Source organism: Leguminivora glycinivorella, chromosome 11 (genome assembly GCF_023078275.1).
Source record: "Leguminivora glycinivorella isolate SPB_JAAS2020 chromosome 11, LegGlyc_1.1, whole genome shotgun sequence".
NCBI lineage: Eukaryota > Metazoa > Arthropoda > Insecta > Lepidoptera > Tortricidae > Leguminivora > Leguminivora glycinivorella.
This window is the reverse complement of record NC_062981.1, coordinates 12,171,890-12,191,400: the sequence shown is the minus strand read 5'-3', so window position 1 is coordinate 12,191,400 and position 19,511 is coordinate 12,171,890. Positions and strand designations below refer to the sequence as shown.

Sequence of the window (19,511 nt, the reverse complement as noted above, 5' to 3'; positions counted from 1 at the left end):
TAATTATGAGATACTATTTTGTTTAAAGCCATGCTGTTAATATGGCTTTAGAAACTATCATAATATCAATGGATTCAAATCGAAGGTAATTGGCGCAATGAACGCCCTTAAGTAGCTACCACGAACTACAAGTAAATGTGACGTTATCTGAGTAAAGGTTATTGTCGATGGCGCTTACGGCGTTATGAGCGATGTTCGTATACAAATACGACGCCGCGGGACGTAAGCCCCATCAACAATAAGGTCCCTTTACCCAGATAACGTCACAAATTCAATAAAGTCCAGCAACATGATTATCCTACTTTGTAACAAAGACAGTCGAAAGTCAATAAAGATACGACGGGTGGAGTACGTGAGTAGATGGGTCATCGGTTAGTGTCTGTCTCAAGGCACCTAGTTAATGTGACAGATTAACGTAATAGCCTATATATTTTATTATCCTAGAAGGAAGCCCTGTGGGACGCCTAAGAGCTGACGGCAATATGATATTAGACAAGAGGGGAACTATCGAGGGATTTATATGGACTCGTTACTTGTGGCAATTTAGCTTTTATATCTCGACATTTTGTTCTATAGTAGGAATATTGCAGGTATTTTATGATTTCTAGGCAGATCTGCGTTTGTTTTAAGTCTTCAAAGTCTTCATCGAATTGGTCTCATTAGCAAGTAACTAAGTAAATTAATGAGGGCGTTCACTTCATTAATGAGACATCCGTACCGGATGGAACTGGCCTCGTAGCCAAGTGTAGATTCTTTCACGCTCTGTTGGGCATCGTAGTTATCGTTCCGAAAAGTATGCGACACAGACAGATGCGCGTCGTCCACCGAGGGGCGTAAACGATTGAACTCTTGAGTAAGTAGTTGCCATCTGATATGGCAGACAGAATGCTGACAAATATCGAAATACACACTTTAAGAATTATCAAAACGAATTTGAACCATTTGCTAATATGGAATTTAATATGAAATCGAGTTGAGTGTTGCAGAATATACTTTGTATTTATGTATTAGACTAGCAACATTAGTTTATCCATGGTTACGTAATTATGTAATATTTCTTCTTGGACAATACATCATTCGTCTCACACGTACTTCTGGTTTTTATTGATATAAAATACTTTATTGGACCTTAGACCATTTTGTTTCATCCTTTAACATGGTCCTTCGAACCGGATAGCACGGTTAACTCTTTATTGATGCGTGCATGGTATAATAGTTATTTGTTATACAAGGGGGCAAAGTTGTATTTTAACGCCGAGTGTGGAATTGAAAAACGAGCAAGTGAAAGGATTCTACAGTTGAACCACGAGCGAAGCGAGTGGTTCGAGAATAGAATCCTGAACTTGCGAGTTTTTGAACACACGAGAAGTAAAATACATTTGCACCCGAGTGTAACACAAAACTTTTCCCTCACTATAGCGAGGAAACTACAACGCAAATAATGCGTTTGTCACTGCTTCCAGTAGATCCAGAGGTGGTAAATCATCTTTATTACTAGATTCACCTACTTTTATCAATTTTAAAGCAGTTAATTTGACTTTATTCAAGGTCAAATCACTTTACCCACTAGTGGATAAAATGCGTTTTTACCCGTTGGTATTAAAGGACAAAGCACGTGTTTCCGAGCTAGTGAGGGGAAAAATATTTTGTTTTAAGTACGGGCAAGTTGGACATAGGGGCGTGTTCCGATAGTTGTGAGCATCCTGCCCGTTTTGATGTATCTGATAGCGACTATACTAGCCCTGATAACAACTAGGCCCCGTAGCTGAATGGCATTTCTGCGACGCGAAACGCCACCGAAACGCCGCAGAAATGTAGTCTGGCTCTGTGGCGCCAATACGCAAGAGCGATAGAGATAGATAGCTACGAAAGAAATATTATCGTGAGCGTTTGTGCATTCAGCTATGCACACTGTACAGTATTTGATTGGTATCGAGAGAAAAAAGGGAACTTTGAAGGTCTCATAACTTGAAGGAGCTCTGATTTATTGATGAGTTCCGAACGGCGCGCGTCACTTGTTCATAAATGTTAACCGGTGAACTTTTGTTTACGTAAACAGAGCAAAAATTACATTCGAAACGAAAATTGAAAAGTTGCGAATTCGTTTTATGCTCTCTCCGAAGTCAGTAAATACAACTGTGAGCCAAATTCATTAAAAAACCTTTAATCTAAGGAAAGATTTGCCCAAAGTTTTAATATATATATATACTCATATTTTATAGTTACTTTATCTACCGTTTAAGTTAGCTACTATATTATAGTCTACTTTACAGTTTGTTCTGACAGAATTCTGCTAAAATTGCTAAAGTATGTACCGGTTTGGTTACGAGCTAACAACTAAGCTAACTAAACCTAAACTAAGTTTTCTCGATTAAAACGCTCTTAACAAGCCATATAAAATCCAGTGCTTGGGATATTCTTCATCTACCTTGCGTTATCACGGCATTTTGGACATATTACCATGGCTCATGGGAACGTGGGGATCGCGAGAATAAGTACCTATGTAGTTTTTTTTATGAATGCGACGGCCATTTGAGCGTCTCAGAGGTAAACTTACCTTACGATGTTTTCCTTCACTGAAAGGAGACTTGCAAATTCCATAAGTACGAGTATGTCGTTTGATACTTCCCTATACACTTCGAAAAAGTAATTGGTCCGAACCGGGATTGGAACCGACCGGCTACCTAAAAGCCTAGCAGCCTAGCACTCTTACCGTTAAGCCTCCACGGATTATTTGGGTTATTATTTATATAAATTAATTGGAAATGTAAATTTGTCAGGGCCCTCTCAGAGTATACAAAAGCTATTCACGTCAGAATTGCGATTAAGATAGGGTTTAGAGATCTGGATTGAATTTACAAATGCCCTTTGAGGAAAATCAAATAAGCATTTGGTATTGCTCGAAGTCCAATTTAATGGACGAACGAACAATAACCGTCTTAGGAGAAAGGTAAATACAGAACGCTTAGTTTATTTCGCATAAACTGTTATCTGAGATTATTCCTTAGTAGTCGTAAAAAATAGTTAAGCTATTACTAAAACACCTGTTAAACAAAAGGCAATGAAATTTCATGCAAATAAATATCAGCGCGCTGTCTAAAAACAGCTCTAAAATATGAGTTTGTTATACCTACAGTAAACAATTTGCAGTCTTGCGTACACATCAACATGTAAAGTCACGTTTAAGCTCTAAGTGGAATGTTACAGAATCATAGATATTATATGAAGGTACTAAGGCTATTATATAACTCTAACCAAAATGTATAATAATGAAAATGTGCACCTATCGAAACGTATGTGTATGTTTGACGAAACGTAATTTTTGATACTGTAGCGTATTTGTATCTGCGTGCGTAGCCGAAGCTCGTAGATATCTATCTCCATCTTGCGTATTGGTGTGACAGAGCCAGACTACCTTTCGCGGCGGCGTTTCGTTTTCGTTTCGCGTCGTAGAAATGCCATTCGGGTACGGGGCCTGATCCATGTCGTATTTAGGGCCAATATTTGATTCGTGGTAAGTACTTAGTGCGTTTTCACATTATCCGATCCGACATCGAATGTCGGAAGGATTTCAATGAAAAAAATCTAAGATTGCGTCTATAATGTATCAGATCGGATAATGTGAAAACGTATTTACGCATAAAAATAATAATCAGTAATTTTTGTTTGTTGCAGGCAACCCCCGAACAAATGCGCGCTCCAGCCCGGACACAGCCTGATGGACTGGATCCGGCTCGGCAACTCCGGCAAAGACCTCACGGGCGTCGGCGGCCGCGTGCGGCCCGTGTCGCCGGACGAACTCGCCGCGCACAATACGCAAAGTTGGTGCCGCTTGTATTAACTGTTCCTGTGGAGTGGACTAACTTTAGATATGTTTTTTTTATACTACGTCGGTGGCAAACAAGCGTACGGCCCGCCTGATGGAAAGCCGTCACCGTAGCCTATGGACGCCTGCAACTCAAAGAGTGTCTCATGCGCGTTGCCACCCCATTAAAAACTTGTACATTCCCTTTTGCTGCGTTAAATACACAGTAAAAAGGAGTGTACAACTTCCAAGGAGGGTTCGGGTTGCCGACGACTCAAAGGACAATAGACGGAATAAGTCAGTTCCGTAAGTCCTCCCGTCATCAGCACACCGCACCCTCGTTGAGCTCTGGCAGCCTTGCTCACTCTACTTTGATAATGTTATTTATGACTATTGTGTTTCAGATGACGCCTGGCTAGCTATTCGAGGTCGCGTGTACAACATTACACATTATTTGCCTTACCATCCTGGAGGTAAGATTTACTCATCATCGTCCTCCTGGCGTTATCCCGGCATTCGCCGCTGCTCATGGGAACCTGGGGTCCGCTTTGACAACTAAACCTAACATTTGGCATAGCCACTACTTTTACGAAAGCGACTGCCATCTGATCTGACCTTCCAACCCGAAGGGTAACTTGACCTTATTGGAATTAGTCCGGTTACCTAAATGTTTTCCTTCACCGAAAAGCGACTGGTAAATATCAAATGACATTTCGCACATCACATAAGTTTCGAAAAACTCATTGGTAGGAGCCGGGGTTCGAATCCGCGACCTCCAGATTGACAGTCGCACAGTTACCGCTGGGCCACCAGCGCTTCTTCGGAGGTAATATTGACTACATATTAAGAAAAATTCATATGGGTCTACATGGATTTTTTCTTACTTATTTATTTTTGTACTCAGGTCCAGAGGAATTAATGAGGGGAGCGGGAATAGATGCCACTCAACTATTCGACAAAGTACATCCGTGGGTAAACTACGATTCACTCCTCGCGAAATGCCTCGTGGGTCCGCTACGAATCGACAGGCCAGACGCAGAGGAACTTTTCGGTCCATCCACTCCCTCGCCCAAATCAGAAAACCGTCTCAGGGAACCCTCCAAAGCGCAAGAGCTCGTCAGAAAGTCCATGGAAAATCTAGCTAATTGTATCACCCCTGTCAGAAAAAAGATGTCGGCAAAGAGCGAAGAGAACGTCAAAGGCAGCCCGCCGAGCAAAATAATGCAGAGTTTAATACAGTCCAGCGATCTGCCAGTGTCGATAAGTAGGAGAGCAGCTGCGAGTCCTGTCAAAACTTTGGACAAAAGTGACACCGCGCCGTCGCCTCTCCGCTTTGATTGGATACAAACGTCGAGTAAACTGACGCTGTCGGTTTACACGGGGCCGCTGGCCAACCCGGGCGGCTGTGCGAGGATCATTGAGGGGATTTTGTTTGTCGAAGTAGCCACTAACGGCTGGGTGCGAACACTCAAATTAGTTCCCGAGGCGAAGTTGTTAGAGTCATTACAGCTGCGGGTGTTCGCGGAAAGCGGGAAAATTGAGGTTTGTATATTTTGCGGTTATTTTCCTTTAAAATAGACTATTGTCGGCCTTCTCGGTAAAACATTTTTTTGCGTGAAATCCTATTTGAAAATTTCTTTTCATAAAGTTTAAGCTCAGCGTATAATAGCTACCTCGGCTTTAATTTTAATATATTTTTTTACGATGCTGCCAGACGGGACGCAATCCAATATGAACTTTATTGTTCGGATAGAATAGGTACTTAAAAGCTTGGTATCGGTCGTATCTCTGCGGTATTGCTAACTAACAGTCTAGTCGTGTCTACATCGGATCCAATTAATAGTTAACAGGGTCATATTGGGATTCCAATTTCCAAATATCCGCTCCCGAAAACTGATCGCTCTGCATATCCTCATCAACTGGGCAACTGTAGGTAGGAATTCCAGTAACGAGCGTCAATAAGACTCGATTTGTCACGTCTCGTCCAATTTGAGGGACCTGCGCATATTATTAAGCCATGATCAAGATAAAGCAGTTTGACTAAACTTCTATTTACTTACTCAATTTAGCTCCGATAAGTCCAAGATATGGTATAAGTACGAATCGTGCATCCTCAACTTTAAATCTGGGATACTTAATAAGCACATCAGGTAAAAAACGTAGTGGCACCATTTACCGACTGAGGATCGAAACTTTTATTTTTGTCTTAGAAAATGAGGAAGAACCCGACCTCCAACTGCCTATTTTATAGTACCTAGGTACCTACCATAGGCACTGGTCCCGCCGCGAGCTAGTAAGCTATGAGTTTGTATTTAGTTACTCGCCCAGCGGTGATCTACCAAAATCGCCGTGTCTCTTTTATTTGCACGGGCGTGTTTATCTTTTGTTTTTATGGCCGATAGCTCATAGCTTACTAGCTCGCGGTGGGACCAGTGCCTAAACCGATCGTACCTACTTAAAATTTTCTGGTAAATCCTTCACGAATAATTTATATATTTTTAATAGGTTATAGCACACAAAGCGAAACCGGGCGTGTGGAAGACCTGTGGGGAAGCGGTGGCGGGTGCAGCAAGCCGCGTGTCGACGCCGCGCTCCGTGTCGTGTCGTGTGGCGCGCGTGTCGCGAGTGTCGCACGACACGGTGTTGCTGTCGCTGACGGCTCCCGCGCAGGCGCTGGTGGCGCCGTTGGGGCATCATGTGCGAGTGCATAGGACTGTTTCTGGTGAGTAAAAAACAAATCTGAACGTATAGTCGTGCGAGGCAGTAGCAAGCACAGTAGCTACTGTCGACACCGCGCCCCATAGGCATGGGGTAGGGACAGGGACAGATTAAAGACATCTATGCGCGCAGAGGCTTGAAAAGTCATAAATTATAGTCAATTGCCGTGACACGACGTCCATAAAAGCGCTGCAATTGAGTCACTCACATTACATCAACCCTTCGCTTGCAAGAACAAACGATAGTATACATGGATATCACTGACGATGATATTTGTATCACTAATATTGAATATAGCTATCTCGTAGAATAGGCAATCTGACCTGGTAACCCAAAAACGGCGAGGTAAGGCTTAGTAAGTTACGATTTTGGCCTCTTTGTGAATTATTTGCCTGTCTCCCTAAGCGTGGAAGCCATCAATTATAACTCACAAGTCATGATAGTTCTTACAAAGTATAATTGACCCACTTCGGCCTATATTGGTGAGCATTTATTACAGAACAAACGAGAATAGCTATCTTATTTACAATACTTACTTACCACCAAAGAGCGGAATTCTTCATAGCAAAAATCAAACTGTCAAAGGGATTGACCTAACTGTTTTATCGACTTATCGATAAATATTTGTCACTTAACGAAACAAAGTTAAATTAATGAAATCAGGCTTTAGGATATACATACGAACAAATTAACGGTGTCCCTAATTAGCTGACCGCCACTGTATTTTAGTATACATTATAGCAAAGAATAAAACGGAAAATACTTTTATTTTAGATTTTCTATAGGTACGAAACTTATCATGAAAAATTAAAAACAAATATTGCTAAGAGTAGTAACTAATCTTCATTCAAAATAACAGTGTCGAAATCTAAATTTGTACTTAATATGTTTTCTTCATCTTCCCTGTAGCAAAAGAAAAAAGTCATTATTATTTCAACATTGTCACCTTTCAAATTACTCCTTTTTAGGGTTCCGTAGTCAACTAAGGAACCCTTATAGTTTCGCCATGTCTGTCTGTCCGTCCGTCCGTCCGTCCGTCCGTCCGTCCGTCCGTCCGTCCGTCCGTCCGTCCGTCCGTCCGCGGATAATCTCAGTAACCGTAAGCACTAGAAAGCTGAAATTTGGTACCAATATGTATATCAATCACGCCAACAAAGTGCAAAAATAAAAAGTGGAAAAAAATGTTTTATTAGGGTACCCCCCTTACATGTAAAGTGGGGGCTGATATTTTTTTTCATTCCAACCCCAACGTGTGATATATTGTTGGATAGGTATTTAAAAATGAATAAGGGTTTACTAAGATCGTTTTTTGATAATATTAATATTTTCGGAAATAATCACTCCTAAAGGAAAAAAAAGTGCGTCCCCCCCCTCTAACTTTTGAACCATATGTTTAAAAAATGTGAAAAAAATCACATTAGTAGAACTTTATAAAGACTTTCTAGGAAAATTATTTTGAACTTGATAGGTTCAGTACTTTTTGAGAAAAATACGAAAAACTACGGAACACTACACTGAGCGTGGCCCGACACGCTCTTGGCCGGTTTTTTCATTGTAGATCTGTTAAGTTGATTATGGATACCTAATGCGATATTATTCCGTAACATCGATAAGTCGATAAAATTTAGTTAGGTCAATCCCTTTGACAGTTTGATTTTTGCTATGAAGAATTCCGCTCTTTGCTTACCACATATTTACTAATTGAAAGGACATAGACAAAATAAATATTTGGGACAAACTTGATCTTATACATGTACAGATCCACCTAACGCAACAGTAAGCGAGACATATACCTAAGTATTAAAACATGTCAATGTATTATTAATCAATACTAGGAAACTTCCATAATAAGTAACAGATAAATATTTTGACGCGAAAAATATTTTTTGGCGGGGCGGTCCGAGACGTCCAACAAACGCCAAAAAGTTTTCTTGATCCCGGGACTTACTGTTTTTTCTGTGCTTCGTGAAACTGAAAGACACTTTTGACTTGTTTAAATTAAAAATGTTCCCATTGAGAATAAACTTTGAATGGCGCAGACGTTATTTATTATTAATATAATTACGAGTTAGATTACGAATATAGGTATGCGACCCGGCGAAGATTTTTTTTCGTTACAGTAATTGACTGAGCTAAGGCGTCATCCATATATTACGTCACAGTGTAAGGGGGGGGGGGGGGGGTCATACTAAATGTGACAATCCCTGTTAAGGGATACAAAAAAGCGTGACATAGGGGGGGGAGGGGTCCAAAAACCTGAAATTTGGTGTGACGTAATAAGTGGATGATCCCAATGCAGAACATCATAAGATTAATAAAAATTCCAAACGAACCTGTGAACCCTCGCTGAGTCGTACTTATATTATATATCACAGGTTTTGACATTCCGGTTTGTCCCTTTACCGAAATTATTTTGTTATTGAAGGATTTTCTGTCACAATTAGAGAAGTATTATGTACATACCAGGGATGTAACGGAGTTCTGCTTCTGCTTCCGTTACTGCGGAACTTCCGTTTTGTTTTACACATCCGCTTCTGTTCCGGTTCTGTTATTTTTCAAACGGAAGTTATAACGGATGTCGGAACCTAGCGCGACGGTGGGACATGAGCGGCGTACATCAAAGACCAACAGGTCTATACCTATCATTCGCTCATCTCTCCGCTTGCCACGTGCTGCGATACTAAACATTAATCGCTTCATTCCATTGCGCGCCAATATTTGTCCTGTCCACCTAGTTAGTAGCGAGTGAACAACTATTCAGTGGTGCAGGGCTTATCTACGATCCCCTTAGAAGCTCCCCTTAGATTTGTTTATTAAATACAGTTTACTTCTTTTACAATCACTCCATTTAATTTAAAAATTTAATTGTGTGCTAACAATTACACATATAATTTTTACTGGTTAGTTTTGGATTGTATTATACTACCTACGATTAAGTTTTCTTTTCGTTTCTAAAACCTTTTACGGCATAATAAAGGTTTAAAAGGATTCTTATGTGATTTTTAGTGATTACCTAAACAACAAACAATCTTAAAGTTCAAGGTGATTTAAATTTTTGGATTGTAATGAATGATATACTTAAGATAAAATATCAGGTTACTTTTCTTTTCGTTTTTAAAACCTAAGTGGGTCTAAAGGCTGATTACAAACTGCTGATTACAGGCTGAACAGTAAACACCTAAAAGTTCTAGGTAATTTAATTAGTTTTGGTTTATGTTATACCTATGTGGTATTTTTTCATTTCGTTTTTAACATCTATAACTTCCGCTTCTGGTTCCGGTTCCGCTTCTGCTTCCGTTAAACTAAATTCAAAACTTCCGCTTCCGCTTCCGGTTCCGTTAAAACCACATCCGTTACATCCCTGGTACATACACCGGTTTCGCGGGGGCAAATCTGTACTGACGTTTAATAGTGTGAGGACACATTAAACTAATTTTATTATTTGATATCGATAAAAATGTCGTACAACCGATGTGTAATTTCAAGAATTTGAATGAAGAAGAAAACTACATACACAAAAATAAACTTTTTGAGGAATTAACTTTCTTTAATATTTAATATAATTTTCATAATATACAATCAAAATTTTTCCACATTTTCGTGACATATGAATTTTACATTTCTTGCAAAAGTAAGTCGTACCTTTATCATCTATATCTGAATGGTCAGGTTTCCAGGAAGATGAATGATCTTTTTTCTTGCGTGGCATTTTTAGCCGCCTTAAGAAACAAAAAGGTAGATTTAATTGATCGGAATGCAAAATAATATTGTTGTAGGTACTAGATGAATTATTCAACGATTCAATGGTTGTCAAAAGTGACTCGACACAGTCAATATCAGATATCGGTTGTTTATAGTTGCGGTAAGTATAAATGAAAGAGGTTTGCACATAGTTAAACGTATTCAAACTTAGCCATTAGTTTAGTTATGATAATGATGGTTAAAAATTTATTTTTATGGATGTCGATAAACTAAGTCGATATTTAATGAATCACTAGCACTGGTACATTTTTGCCCCCGCGAAACCGGTGTTTGATTATGTACCTAATTAAAAACTGGAGACAACATAACTTAATTTAATTTTTATCTGCATCCTAAAAATGTAGGTATCTACTTTTCTCTTCTCAGATAAGCCAGTGTACTCAGGGTTCATTTAAAGGACGCACAATCTCGCATGCGAATTTAATTACCTTGCGCGGACTATTAAGGTTACATCTAATTGAGTTGAGCCGACCGATCAAATACCCGCACTGTAATGAAACTTGTATGCGAGTTTTCGTACAATGTGTCCAAACAATATATTGTCGCTTAACTTCAAACTTCGATAAATCCAATTTGCTGGCGACCACCCTCTGCCGATACTTGGTCGACACTCAAGAGAATCTTCTACCTCCATTCTTCTTCGTCTTCAGTAAAAAGTACAAGTACGTCGAGTGCGTATTGAGCGACTTTTATTAAACGAAGCGATCGGTGAGAAAAAGGAGCTTCTCAATAGTTTAGTATTCAAGCCTCTTCGTATACCCGAACTCTACTCACGGCTCAGCCACGACATTGGTCTAAGCGCGACAGCGGTGAGCGGCGGCCATACATTGGAGCGAGACACAGCGATAGGACTTTTCATTCGCACGTATGCTGCCGCTCACCGCTGTCGCGCTTAGACCAATGTCGTGGCTGGGCCGTCATTGCCAAAATAGGCTTGAGGCTACAGAGTCGGTTGTAACTTGTATAGTACCTAATCGACACCTCTCATCTCATAGTGTGTCAATCAGGAACGATTTAATACTGGACTGACAAAGCCCATACAAAAAAGCTTACCCCTGAAATGTATGGGCCTTATAGGCTTAAAACTAGATGGCGCTGTTCCCAAATATTTTTACTCGTTTTTATTTTCTATACTTATAAAACAAATGACATATTTCTTTATTTTAAAATAATGATATCACGTCAATACAAATTTTGAAAAAAAAAATTGTACATCATCAGTGTAGTAGTTATGATAGTATTTAATAGGTGGCGCTAAAAAATCGAGGTACGAATCTTGAATGAATAAAGTATATGTAAATCCTATATTAATAATCCTTGGTGTCAGTCCATTCACTCCGTATAAATTAATTGTGTATTCTGACCCTTTAGCACAACTTGCCTTGTCGCGCGCGAGTCCATACTTGAAGTCACGCTTGATGTATGGACTCGCGCGCGACAAGACAAGTTGTGCTAAAGGGGCTGATATGCCTGATAACCGGTTAGTCTGTGCCAATCACTGCTTTCTCTTGTGAGATTTTGCGATCATTAGCATTTTGCGAAAAGATAATTTTCTAAGAGTTGATTAGATTTATCCGAATCTGAAGCTAAGACTCAAGTACTTTACCAACCTCGAAATCCTAAGTAACAAATTGTTTGAAGATATACCCTATTCTCCTAGGAAATATACTTGATAACGTAATGTAATCGGCTTAATACCTTACGGGACCCATGAGATTACTCCGGCCATCCTTACCCTTTTGTTACGAGCATAAAGCAATGATTAATATTAAGAGGGTATCGTAAATGCCAGGCCCTTATTAATCCCTTATCCTGTTGACATTGACAATATTTTATACAAGAACAGCTGTTTTTGTAACCACTCAGAAAAATAAGCAAGTTTTTTATTGAACAAATATTAATTCAATTAAAAAGTTGACGAAAGTAACTTAAAACTTTATTTTGTTTAAAATATAATTTAGGAGTTCTCAATTTGACTTTTGTTAACTTTGGGTGTTTGATGCTTTGGAGACATTATTAATTTTTCTATTTCACTGGGCAAAATGTATAGGATCCTGAATTTACCTATTTGCATTCATGTTGGTTGAAACACCTTCTGTCCAGTTTGAAGAGTAAACTGCACAAAGTAACAACTGATTAAGATTCAATTATATGCACCAGTGGTCATCATCTAAACATAGAGAAAGGACAAAATATTCATAATAAATTAAAACTTTAACGAATTGGATAAGGTTTTAATAACAAATATGTATAATTGGATTATAAGATTTGTTGAGAATGGTTATGCTGTAGGTGATTGGTTATAGATACTTAGCCTGATCGTTTAACTACAAACGTATGTTTTATAATGAACGAGATGGTATCAAGTATTTTGCCTTTATCAAATTGCGCTAACGTTGTAAATAAATTCCAAAGAGTTTTAGATTTTAGGTAGGTAAACTAAAAACGTTTTTTCTCACAGTTTGACAGGGAACATAATGGAGTTTCCTGGCGCAACGTTTTCAGACTTAATAAAACAGGGCGGTCGTTTACCTTTAGGAGTTAAAGGTTTCACTGTGTTTGCTTTTCTTGGCATTTGAGGACCCGATGAGGGATGTCTTAGAGCGGCTACGGCCGATCCGAATCTGTGAAAAAAGATTTTTTTTTTCTATTTTAGTCATTGTTGAGAGTCAATCGGTCCTCGCTAGAGATACGAGCGGCCGATTGCTCTTTCATTGGTAACGGCTGGTTTTATTGTGTTTTGTAGCGGTGTTTTATATGGGTGCGTATCGATCGATATAACTTTTTTTGATATATTTTTAGTCGTTATAACGATCATTTGATATAATTATTAAATCATATAACAACAAATAATATACTAACAAATTGTATAATTCTTATTTAATATAATTATCATTTTTTCGAATAACATTTATTATAACATACTTTGAGTATAATGCTTATTTCCTATAATAAATAAATTGTATAATACAAATTCTTTCTAAAGCACAGTTAGAATAAAAAATAATTGTACAATAAATTAGATCCATCACCATTTACCGGAAAAGTAGATAAGTTAGAACTGTGACCCCTACACACAACGCGCTGCTACCAGAAAAATAGGTTAGGTTAGGTTAGAACTGTGACCCTTAAACATATGTACTGCTATCAGAAAAGTAGGTTAGGTTAGGTTAGAACTGTGATCCCTTCAGTTTTATATAGGTTAGATCTGATGAATAGCTGTAGAACTATTTATATGGTAATTTACGCACTAAATCCGATCTCCGTCATCCGATTTCTTTTCGTCATTCTTTGGATCTAGTGTGTAAAGTATGTACCATAACTGTGCAAATGTGCAAGTTGCGGAAACATTCCAAAAAAATCTTAAACTTCTCGAAAAATTCATGAAACTTTCACGAAAAATATAGTGAGTTATATTTATAAAATGGAAAGTTTCCATCCATACAATTGTCCATACACAGTATGAAAAGTTTCCGAAGTTTTCCTATGTCAACATTTCAGAATTCTGGAAACTTTCCGCCGGCACATCAGTAACCATAAGTAGAAATAGTTCTCCGACTACCAGTGGCGGCTGGTGAAAATTTCTGCTAGACAACGCTGAGCAAAAAGAAACCTACCTTAACATTAGTTTTATTTGACGTTCATAAGCGCATTGTAATATGCCTACTTGGAAAATAAATATTTCATTTCATTTCATTAGGTTACTTTCCTAATAGTACCTAACCTAATCAATTTTAGGAAAGCCGGTGGGAATCGGCTTGTATGGACCAGCCGCTGCTGCCGACTACTACAGATTCTATTTTCATGGGTTCTGATCGGACGTAGTATGACACCGCTCTTAGAATGCATTTGCATCGGATTTGTAAATGAACGGTATTGTTACAGACGTGGAATGCGTGAGATCTTACACGCCTGTCGGAGAAGGCTGGGGGCCTGACGCAGAAAGGGACAGTGCTATACACCTGGCTGTGAAGGGATACGAGACCGGCGCGTTGTCACCCTACTTGACTACGTTGCAGCTTGGTGATGAAGTCACGGTGTCTGGACCTTATGGAAACTTCCAGCTAAATACGGTAAGTGTAGTTTACTGTCCTCGAATAGGTACACCTATCTAAGGGCTTGATGCTGAACGGGACACTTTCATACACAGCTATGGCAGTTTTTCACATTATCCGATCCGATATCGGATGTAGGAAGGATATCGGTCCCACGAACAAAAGTAGGTAACTTTTTTTGGTGCAGATGGCACTATAGTGCGCGAAGTGATACATTTTTTGTTAGTCGAAACTTCAAGAGGGCCATCTGCACTGAAAAAGTCGTACGATACACGTGCGAAAAGGAAATTCACTCTCGGTCGTGTTTTAATTTGTTCTCGTTTCAAACTTCCTTTTTTCCGCACTTGTATCGTAATATAGGTAAATACTATTACCAGACCAACGCATTTATTCAACGCAAGCTAACTCTACATGGAATGAGTAATTACAAAGAGTGACAATCAATAATGGAAAGTGATTATGAAAATCTTACTTTGTTTATTTTTCAGTGGGTGCAAATGTTAGACGGCAAAACAGCCTAAATATAGTAAATATTAATTATGATTAATGAGACTTAAGGCGACTAAGTTCAGTATAATGACGCATCGGTAACCTTAGGATTTAAAATTGGAATGATGTTCGTTCATAACCCTCGTACTAGAGGTACAAGTTAGCCTTCGTTGAGCCCTCTAAAAATAGAGGCGCTTGAGCACACAAGTGTTTTCACTATGACAACGCTCGGCACCCTCGGTTACCTTCGTGTTATTTTATTAAAGGTTGTTTATTTGTATTTTGTGATGTAAATGTATTAAATATTGACTCAAGTATAAGGTAAATTTAGGTAGCCTCACAAGCCAAGAGTAGATAGGTAAATGTTTACTTATTGTTTGCGCATAACAAGTACGAAGTCATAACAATTTTGTGCTTAAGCATGCAGACCAAAATGCAGACTTCGAAATAGGTACTTACCTACATAAACGATTAACGGACTCGATGAAATTTAACGGAAGTTAACGAATCCGTTAACATTTTTTAAAGTTAACTTAAAAGTTAATCCGTTAACCGAAACGTTAACTTCATTAATTAACGATTAACGGATTAACGAGTTAATGCCCAGCTATGCTTACCTACATACTTTACTTAATTTTAATCTACCTACAGTAGGTACCTATTCGGATATTGTAAAATACATGCAAATAAAAGATTAAACTTTTACATACTTAAATCAAATCCATTTTTATATGAATAAATATAGATTGAATGACGCCACAAATTTAAATCGGCCCCTACTCACTAGGCTTGTGTAGGACATGTACTAATGTACAAAAGACACGATTCCCTGCACTGTACTAGACCGAACTACTCCCAAATGATTCTGCTCTCTAGTACATTTAGTACACTCACAGTTTCACACACGCGCAACAGAATAGGAGCGAAGAGCTGAGAAGTGACAATGACAGCAAAGCGATCCGTGTGATGCGACCGCAACCGAAATATAACCGACTGACTCGGACCGAGAGTCCGAGACTACCGAGAGCGCTCGAAAACGGCCGATCAGCTCTCGACTAGTACGAGCGAGCGTTACTGTACGCCATATGCACAATTTGTCTCTCGCTCTCTCGGAGATCGTACTAGTTGGGAGCGATCTTTTCAGTGAACGAGCAGGCACAACTCTACTACTCACTTTTGACCGTCTAGCATGGGTTGTGTTCTTGTGCGCGAGTCCATACTTCCGATCCGCGCCACATGTATGTAAACTCTTGCAGGTTTGTACATGTTATATGATTGCTTTATTAGGTACACGTTATTATGAAATACTTACACGTGTAAATTTAATCAATAGCTAAGCACTCACGAACCCCAAAACGGGATTCATTCGTCTGATAAGTTAATTTATATTGCTTCCCAGTCGAGAGCCTCCAATTCTAAGAAGCAATATAGGCTTACGGATTAATTACGTACTTGACATTATTGCGTCTTCTTTAGTTCTGATTCTCACTATTCGACGTAGCCAACTTAAGGGACGAGAAATACTTGGTAACATTGGCGTTAAAATCTCTGGATACTTTAGAATCTAAGAACTAGTTGCATCAACCACAGTCGACGGACTGATCCAGATCAAATTGAATGTTGCACTTTGGTGAATTATGACTATTTATATAACTTCGCAGTATTCAAATTATTAATTACTAGCTTTTGCCCGCGGCTTCGCTCGCGTTAGAAAGAGACAAAAAGTAGCCTAATGTCACTCTCCATCTCTTCAACTATCTCCACTTAAAAAATCACGACAATTCGGTGCTCCGTTTTGCCGTGAAAGGCGGACAAACAAACAGACACACACACTTTCCCGTTTTAAATATTAGTATGGATTATGCAAGAGTTGTAATCATTATTAGACGGTCTAGTTTACTGCAACGCGGAAGCGATCCTAAATCAGACATCACTATATAGTTATACTAAATACCGACTCTAAGGTCTTTCCCATAGCATACGGTCTTTTGCGGGTAGTCTGGGTTTTCAGCAGGATGTCGTTTAGTAGTAGGTTTATACAGGTACCTATAAGTTCTAATTTAGTAACGTTCGCACGAGTAAGTATCCTGTTTGCACACGGCAAACAGAAAAACACGGAATACTTACACGGGCGTGGGAAACATAAATGCGTCGTAGATCAATGGGAATAAGAGCCTCTATTTACGCAAAATAGGCTACAAAAGGGTATTAATGGGCCATTTTTTTTTTCAAAGTGTCCACCCCACTTTTTTGGATTTGTAAATTTTTATGTGGTTTCCACTCAGAATCGCGCTCTTTCAATCGTAATAGGAGAAAAAAAGTGTCCCAAGGTTTTTTTCCCACTCCGTTACCATTTTTTCATACATTTTATGGTGGTTACGGAATGGAAGGTTTGAAAAATGTATAGAAATCTTGGGACATTTTTTTTCTCCTATCAGGATCGAAAGACCTTGCGATTTTGAGTATGAATCGCGTAAAAAATACCCATGTTACAAAAAAAGTGGGGTGGAACAACTTTGAAAAAAATGGCCCTAATGTGTTTGTCTATTACAGCTGAAAGGAGTGAAGGAAATATACTTCGTGGCGGCCGGAACTGGAATCACGCCGATGCTGGGTCTGCTAAAATTCATGCTACCGAGGTCCAATCCTAGATGGTAAGATTTTAACACATTCTCCAGTGACCCGATGGTTCTTATTTTATGTTTATAATTTTATACACGGTGCTCGTAAGCGTTGCGAGAGATTTTAACATCATATTCCTGATCCTATTTTAAGACTAAAATGGCATATATACTCTGGATTTCGCCTAGTTTCAATAGTTATTTGTTATACAACAAGGGAGCAAAGTTGTATTTTAACCGAGTGTGGAATTGCAACACGAACTAGCGAATGGATTCTAGGGTTGAACTACGAGCTAGCGAATGGATTCTATGGTTCGAAAATAGAATCCTGAGCGTAGTGTGTTGAAATACACACGAGGTAAAATAATGCATCTTTGCATACCGTGTGTAACACATAACTTTTCACCTCACTAAAGCGAGGAAACACGCAATAAAAACAACTGGAACATAATTGCACAGAAATAAGTCAATTTGCGTTTATTACAATTTCCACGATGCACCGACCGACACCACAAAAGTTTCAAATTAAGAATCAAGAAGGAAATTTGGGTGCGTTTCGTTTCACGCGTTTTGAGATTGCAATGTTACTTAAGGTGCGTTCTGAACAAGTACAATGGAAGAGTCAAAAATACAATTTCTTGTACGATTTCAAGTGTTTTGTGGTGGAATCATGTTATAAAATTGTTTGAATTTAATGTTTTTAGTCGGATACCTATAATTCTATATGAAATTATTTTTACGTGCGCATCACATGATTTGTTAAGACAATTTAAGCACAGGGAGAAAATTGTCCTGTCTGGTGTCTGGGACATGCCTTTACAAGAAATTTTATTTAAAAAAGTAACTAATGACACGTTCGGATTTCAAATATTCTTTGCACTCTTGTGGATAAAATGCGATTTTGCTATCTGTTTTTAAAGAATAAAAAAGTCCTTTCCGAGCTAGTGAGGTTAAAAAGGATTTTTTAACACGTTCACTGCGGTAGGGGTTTTTAGACCTCTTACGAAGTATGGTTAATTACGAGTTACGTTAATTGCCGCAGCGAAGGTGTTCGACATTGATGCCATTATGGAGAAAAGTCTCACTATCCTTATTGAAAGATGTCAAAAAGTCAGAAGTAAATCTTTCAAAAAAAAATGTTTTTAGAAAAAAAACGCTAAAACTTATTAAAATAAGTGCCAGTTTTATGAATAACATTAACTTTTTATGTGAAAATACCTACTTTCAAAAGGAGTTAAAAAAATGCAATTTTTTTGGTAAAATTTCCTCATCTATATTTGAAAAAAAAAAATCTTTTGGCCTTAGAAATGCGTCGCAATGCTCACGAGCCCCGTGTATCCAGATCTAATGTTATCTAAAAGACCAAGAAAAATAAATGGTTTTTCGAAGAATGAATACCTACGCAGCACCGGAAATATTAACTTTAATTTAGGTAGTTCTTAGCTTATTGTTAGTTTGAAAACTGTATTTTTTTTCTCGTTTACCTGCTTGCTTGGGTATTCATTCAGGTAACGCCTTTTAGATCTAATTTGATAGGAAAGAATAAGGTTGTACTTATAAATACAAAATGCCGTAGAACGCGAATTTATCGTAATAAAGAATTTAATTGAAAGTAAATCTCCAATCGAAATATTTTAAAATGAATACCCAAAAGGTTTGGCAGATTTATCTAATCAGTTTTCTGTTTTGTTTTTCAGTGAACGCATTCATTTGTTATTCTTTAACAAAACGGAGGGGGATATCCTGTTCCGGGAAAATTTCGAAGAAATCGCTAGGGAAGATGACAGGTGAGAAATGTATTCAAAGCTTGGAAAAAATAAACGTTCATACATCTCGTAACATTGGTACCTACAGATTAGAATTTGAATGAAGAAACACTCCCACAGGGTCCAGGGGTAGGTACTTTCTTTTATTTAGGTATAGGTACGTTTTGTTTGAATTCGAATTTAGGATTTTCTTTATTCGTGTTTTTCTCTTTGATTAAACCTACTTAGATATAAAACTGTAAAATACATCCTCTTTTAAGACCCAGCTGTACAAGAAGAAAATAATGATTTGTAA

At 38.4% G+C, this 19,511-nt stretch overlaps 1 protein-coding gene across 4 annotated transcripts in view; it reads left to right on the top strand.

The window, feature by feature from the left end:
* Window positions 1-19,511, top strand: part of LOC125230840 (cytochrome b5 reductase 4) — a 188,721-nt gene that overhangs the window by 166,690 nt on the left and 2,520 nt on the right. For all 4 annotated transcript variants that reach the window (XM_048136076.1, XM_048136078.1, XM_048136077.1 and 1 more), the window contains 7 exons: window positions 3,676-3,821; window positions 4,210-4,278; window positions 4,710-5,347; window positions 6,311-6,527; window positions 14,171-14,358; window positions 17,383-17,483; window positions 19,148-19,237. In XM_048136076.1, coding sequence (XP_047992033.1) covers window positions 3,719-3,821; window positions 4,210-4,278; window positions 4,710-5,347; window positions 6,311-6,527; window positions 14,171-14,358; window positions 17,383-17,483; window positions 19,148-19,237 — 1,406 coding nt within the window. In that variant the 5' untranslated portion in view covers window positions 3,676-3,718. The remainder of the gene's footprint in view (window positions 1-3,675; window positions 3,822-4,209; window positions 4,279-4,709; window positions 5,348-6,310; window positions 6,528-14,170; window positions 14,359-17,382; window positions 17,484-19,147; window positions 19,238-19,511) is intronic.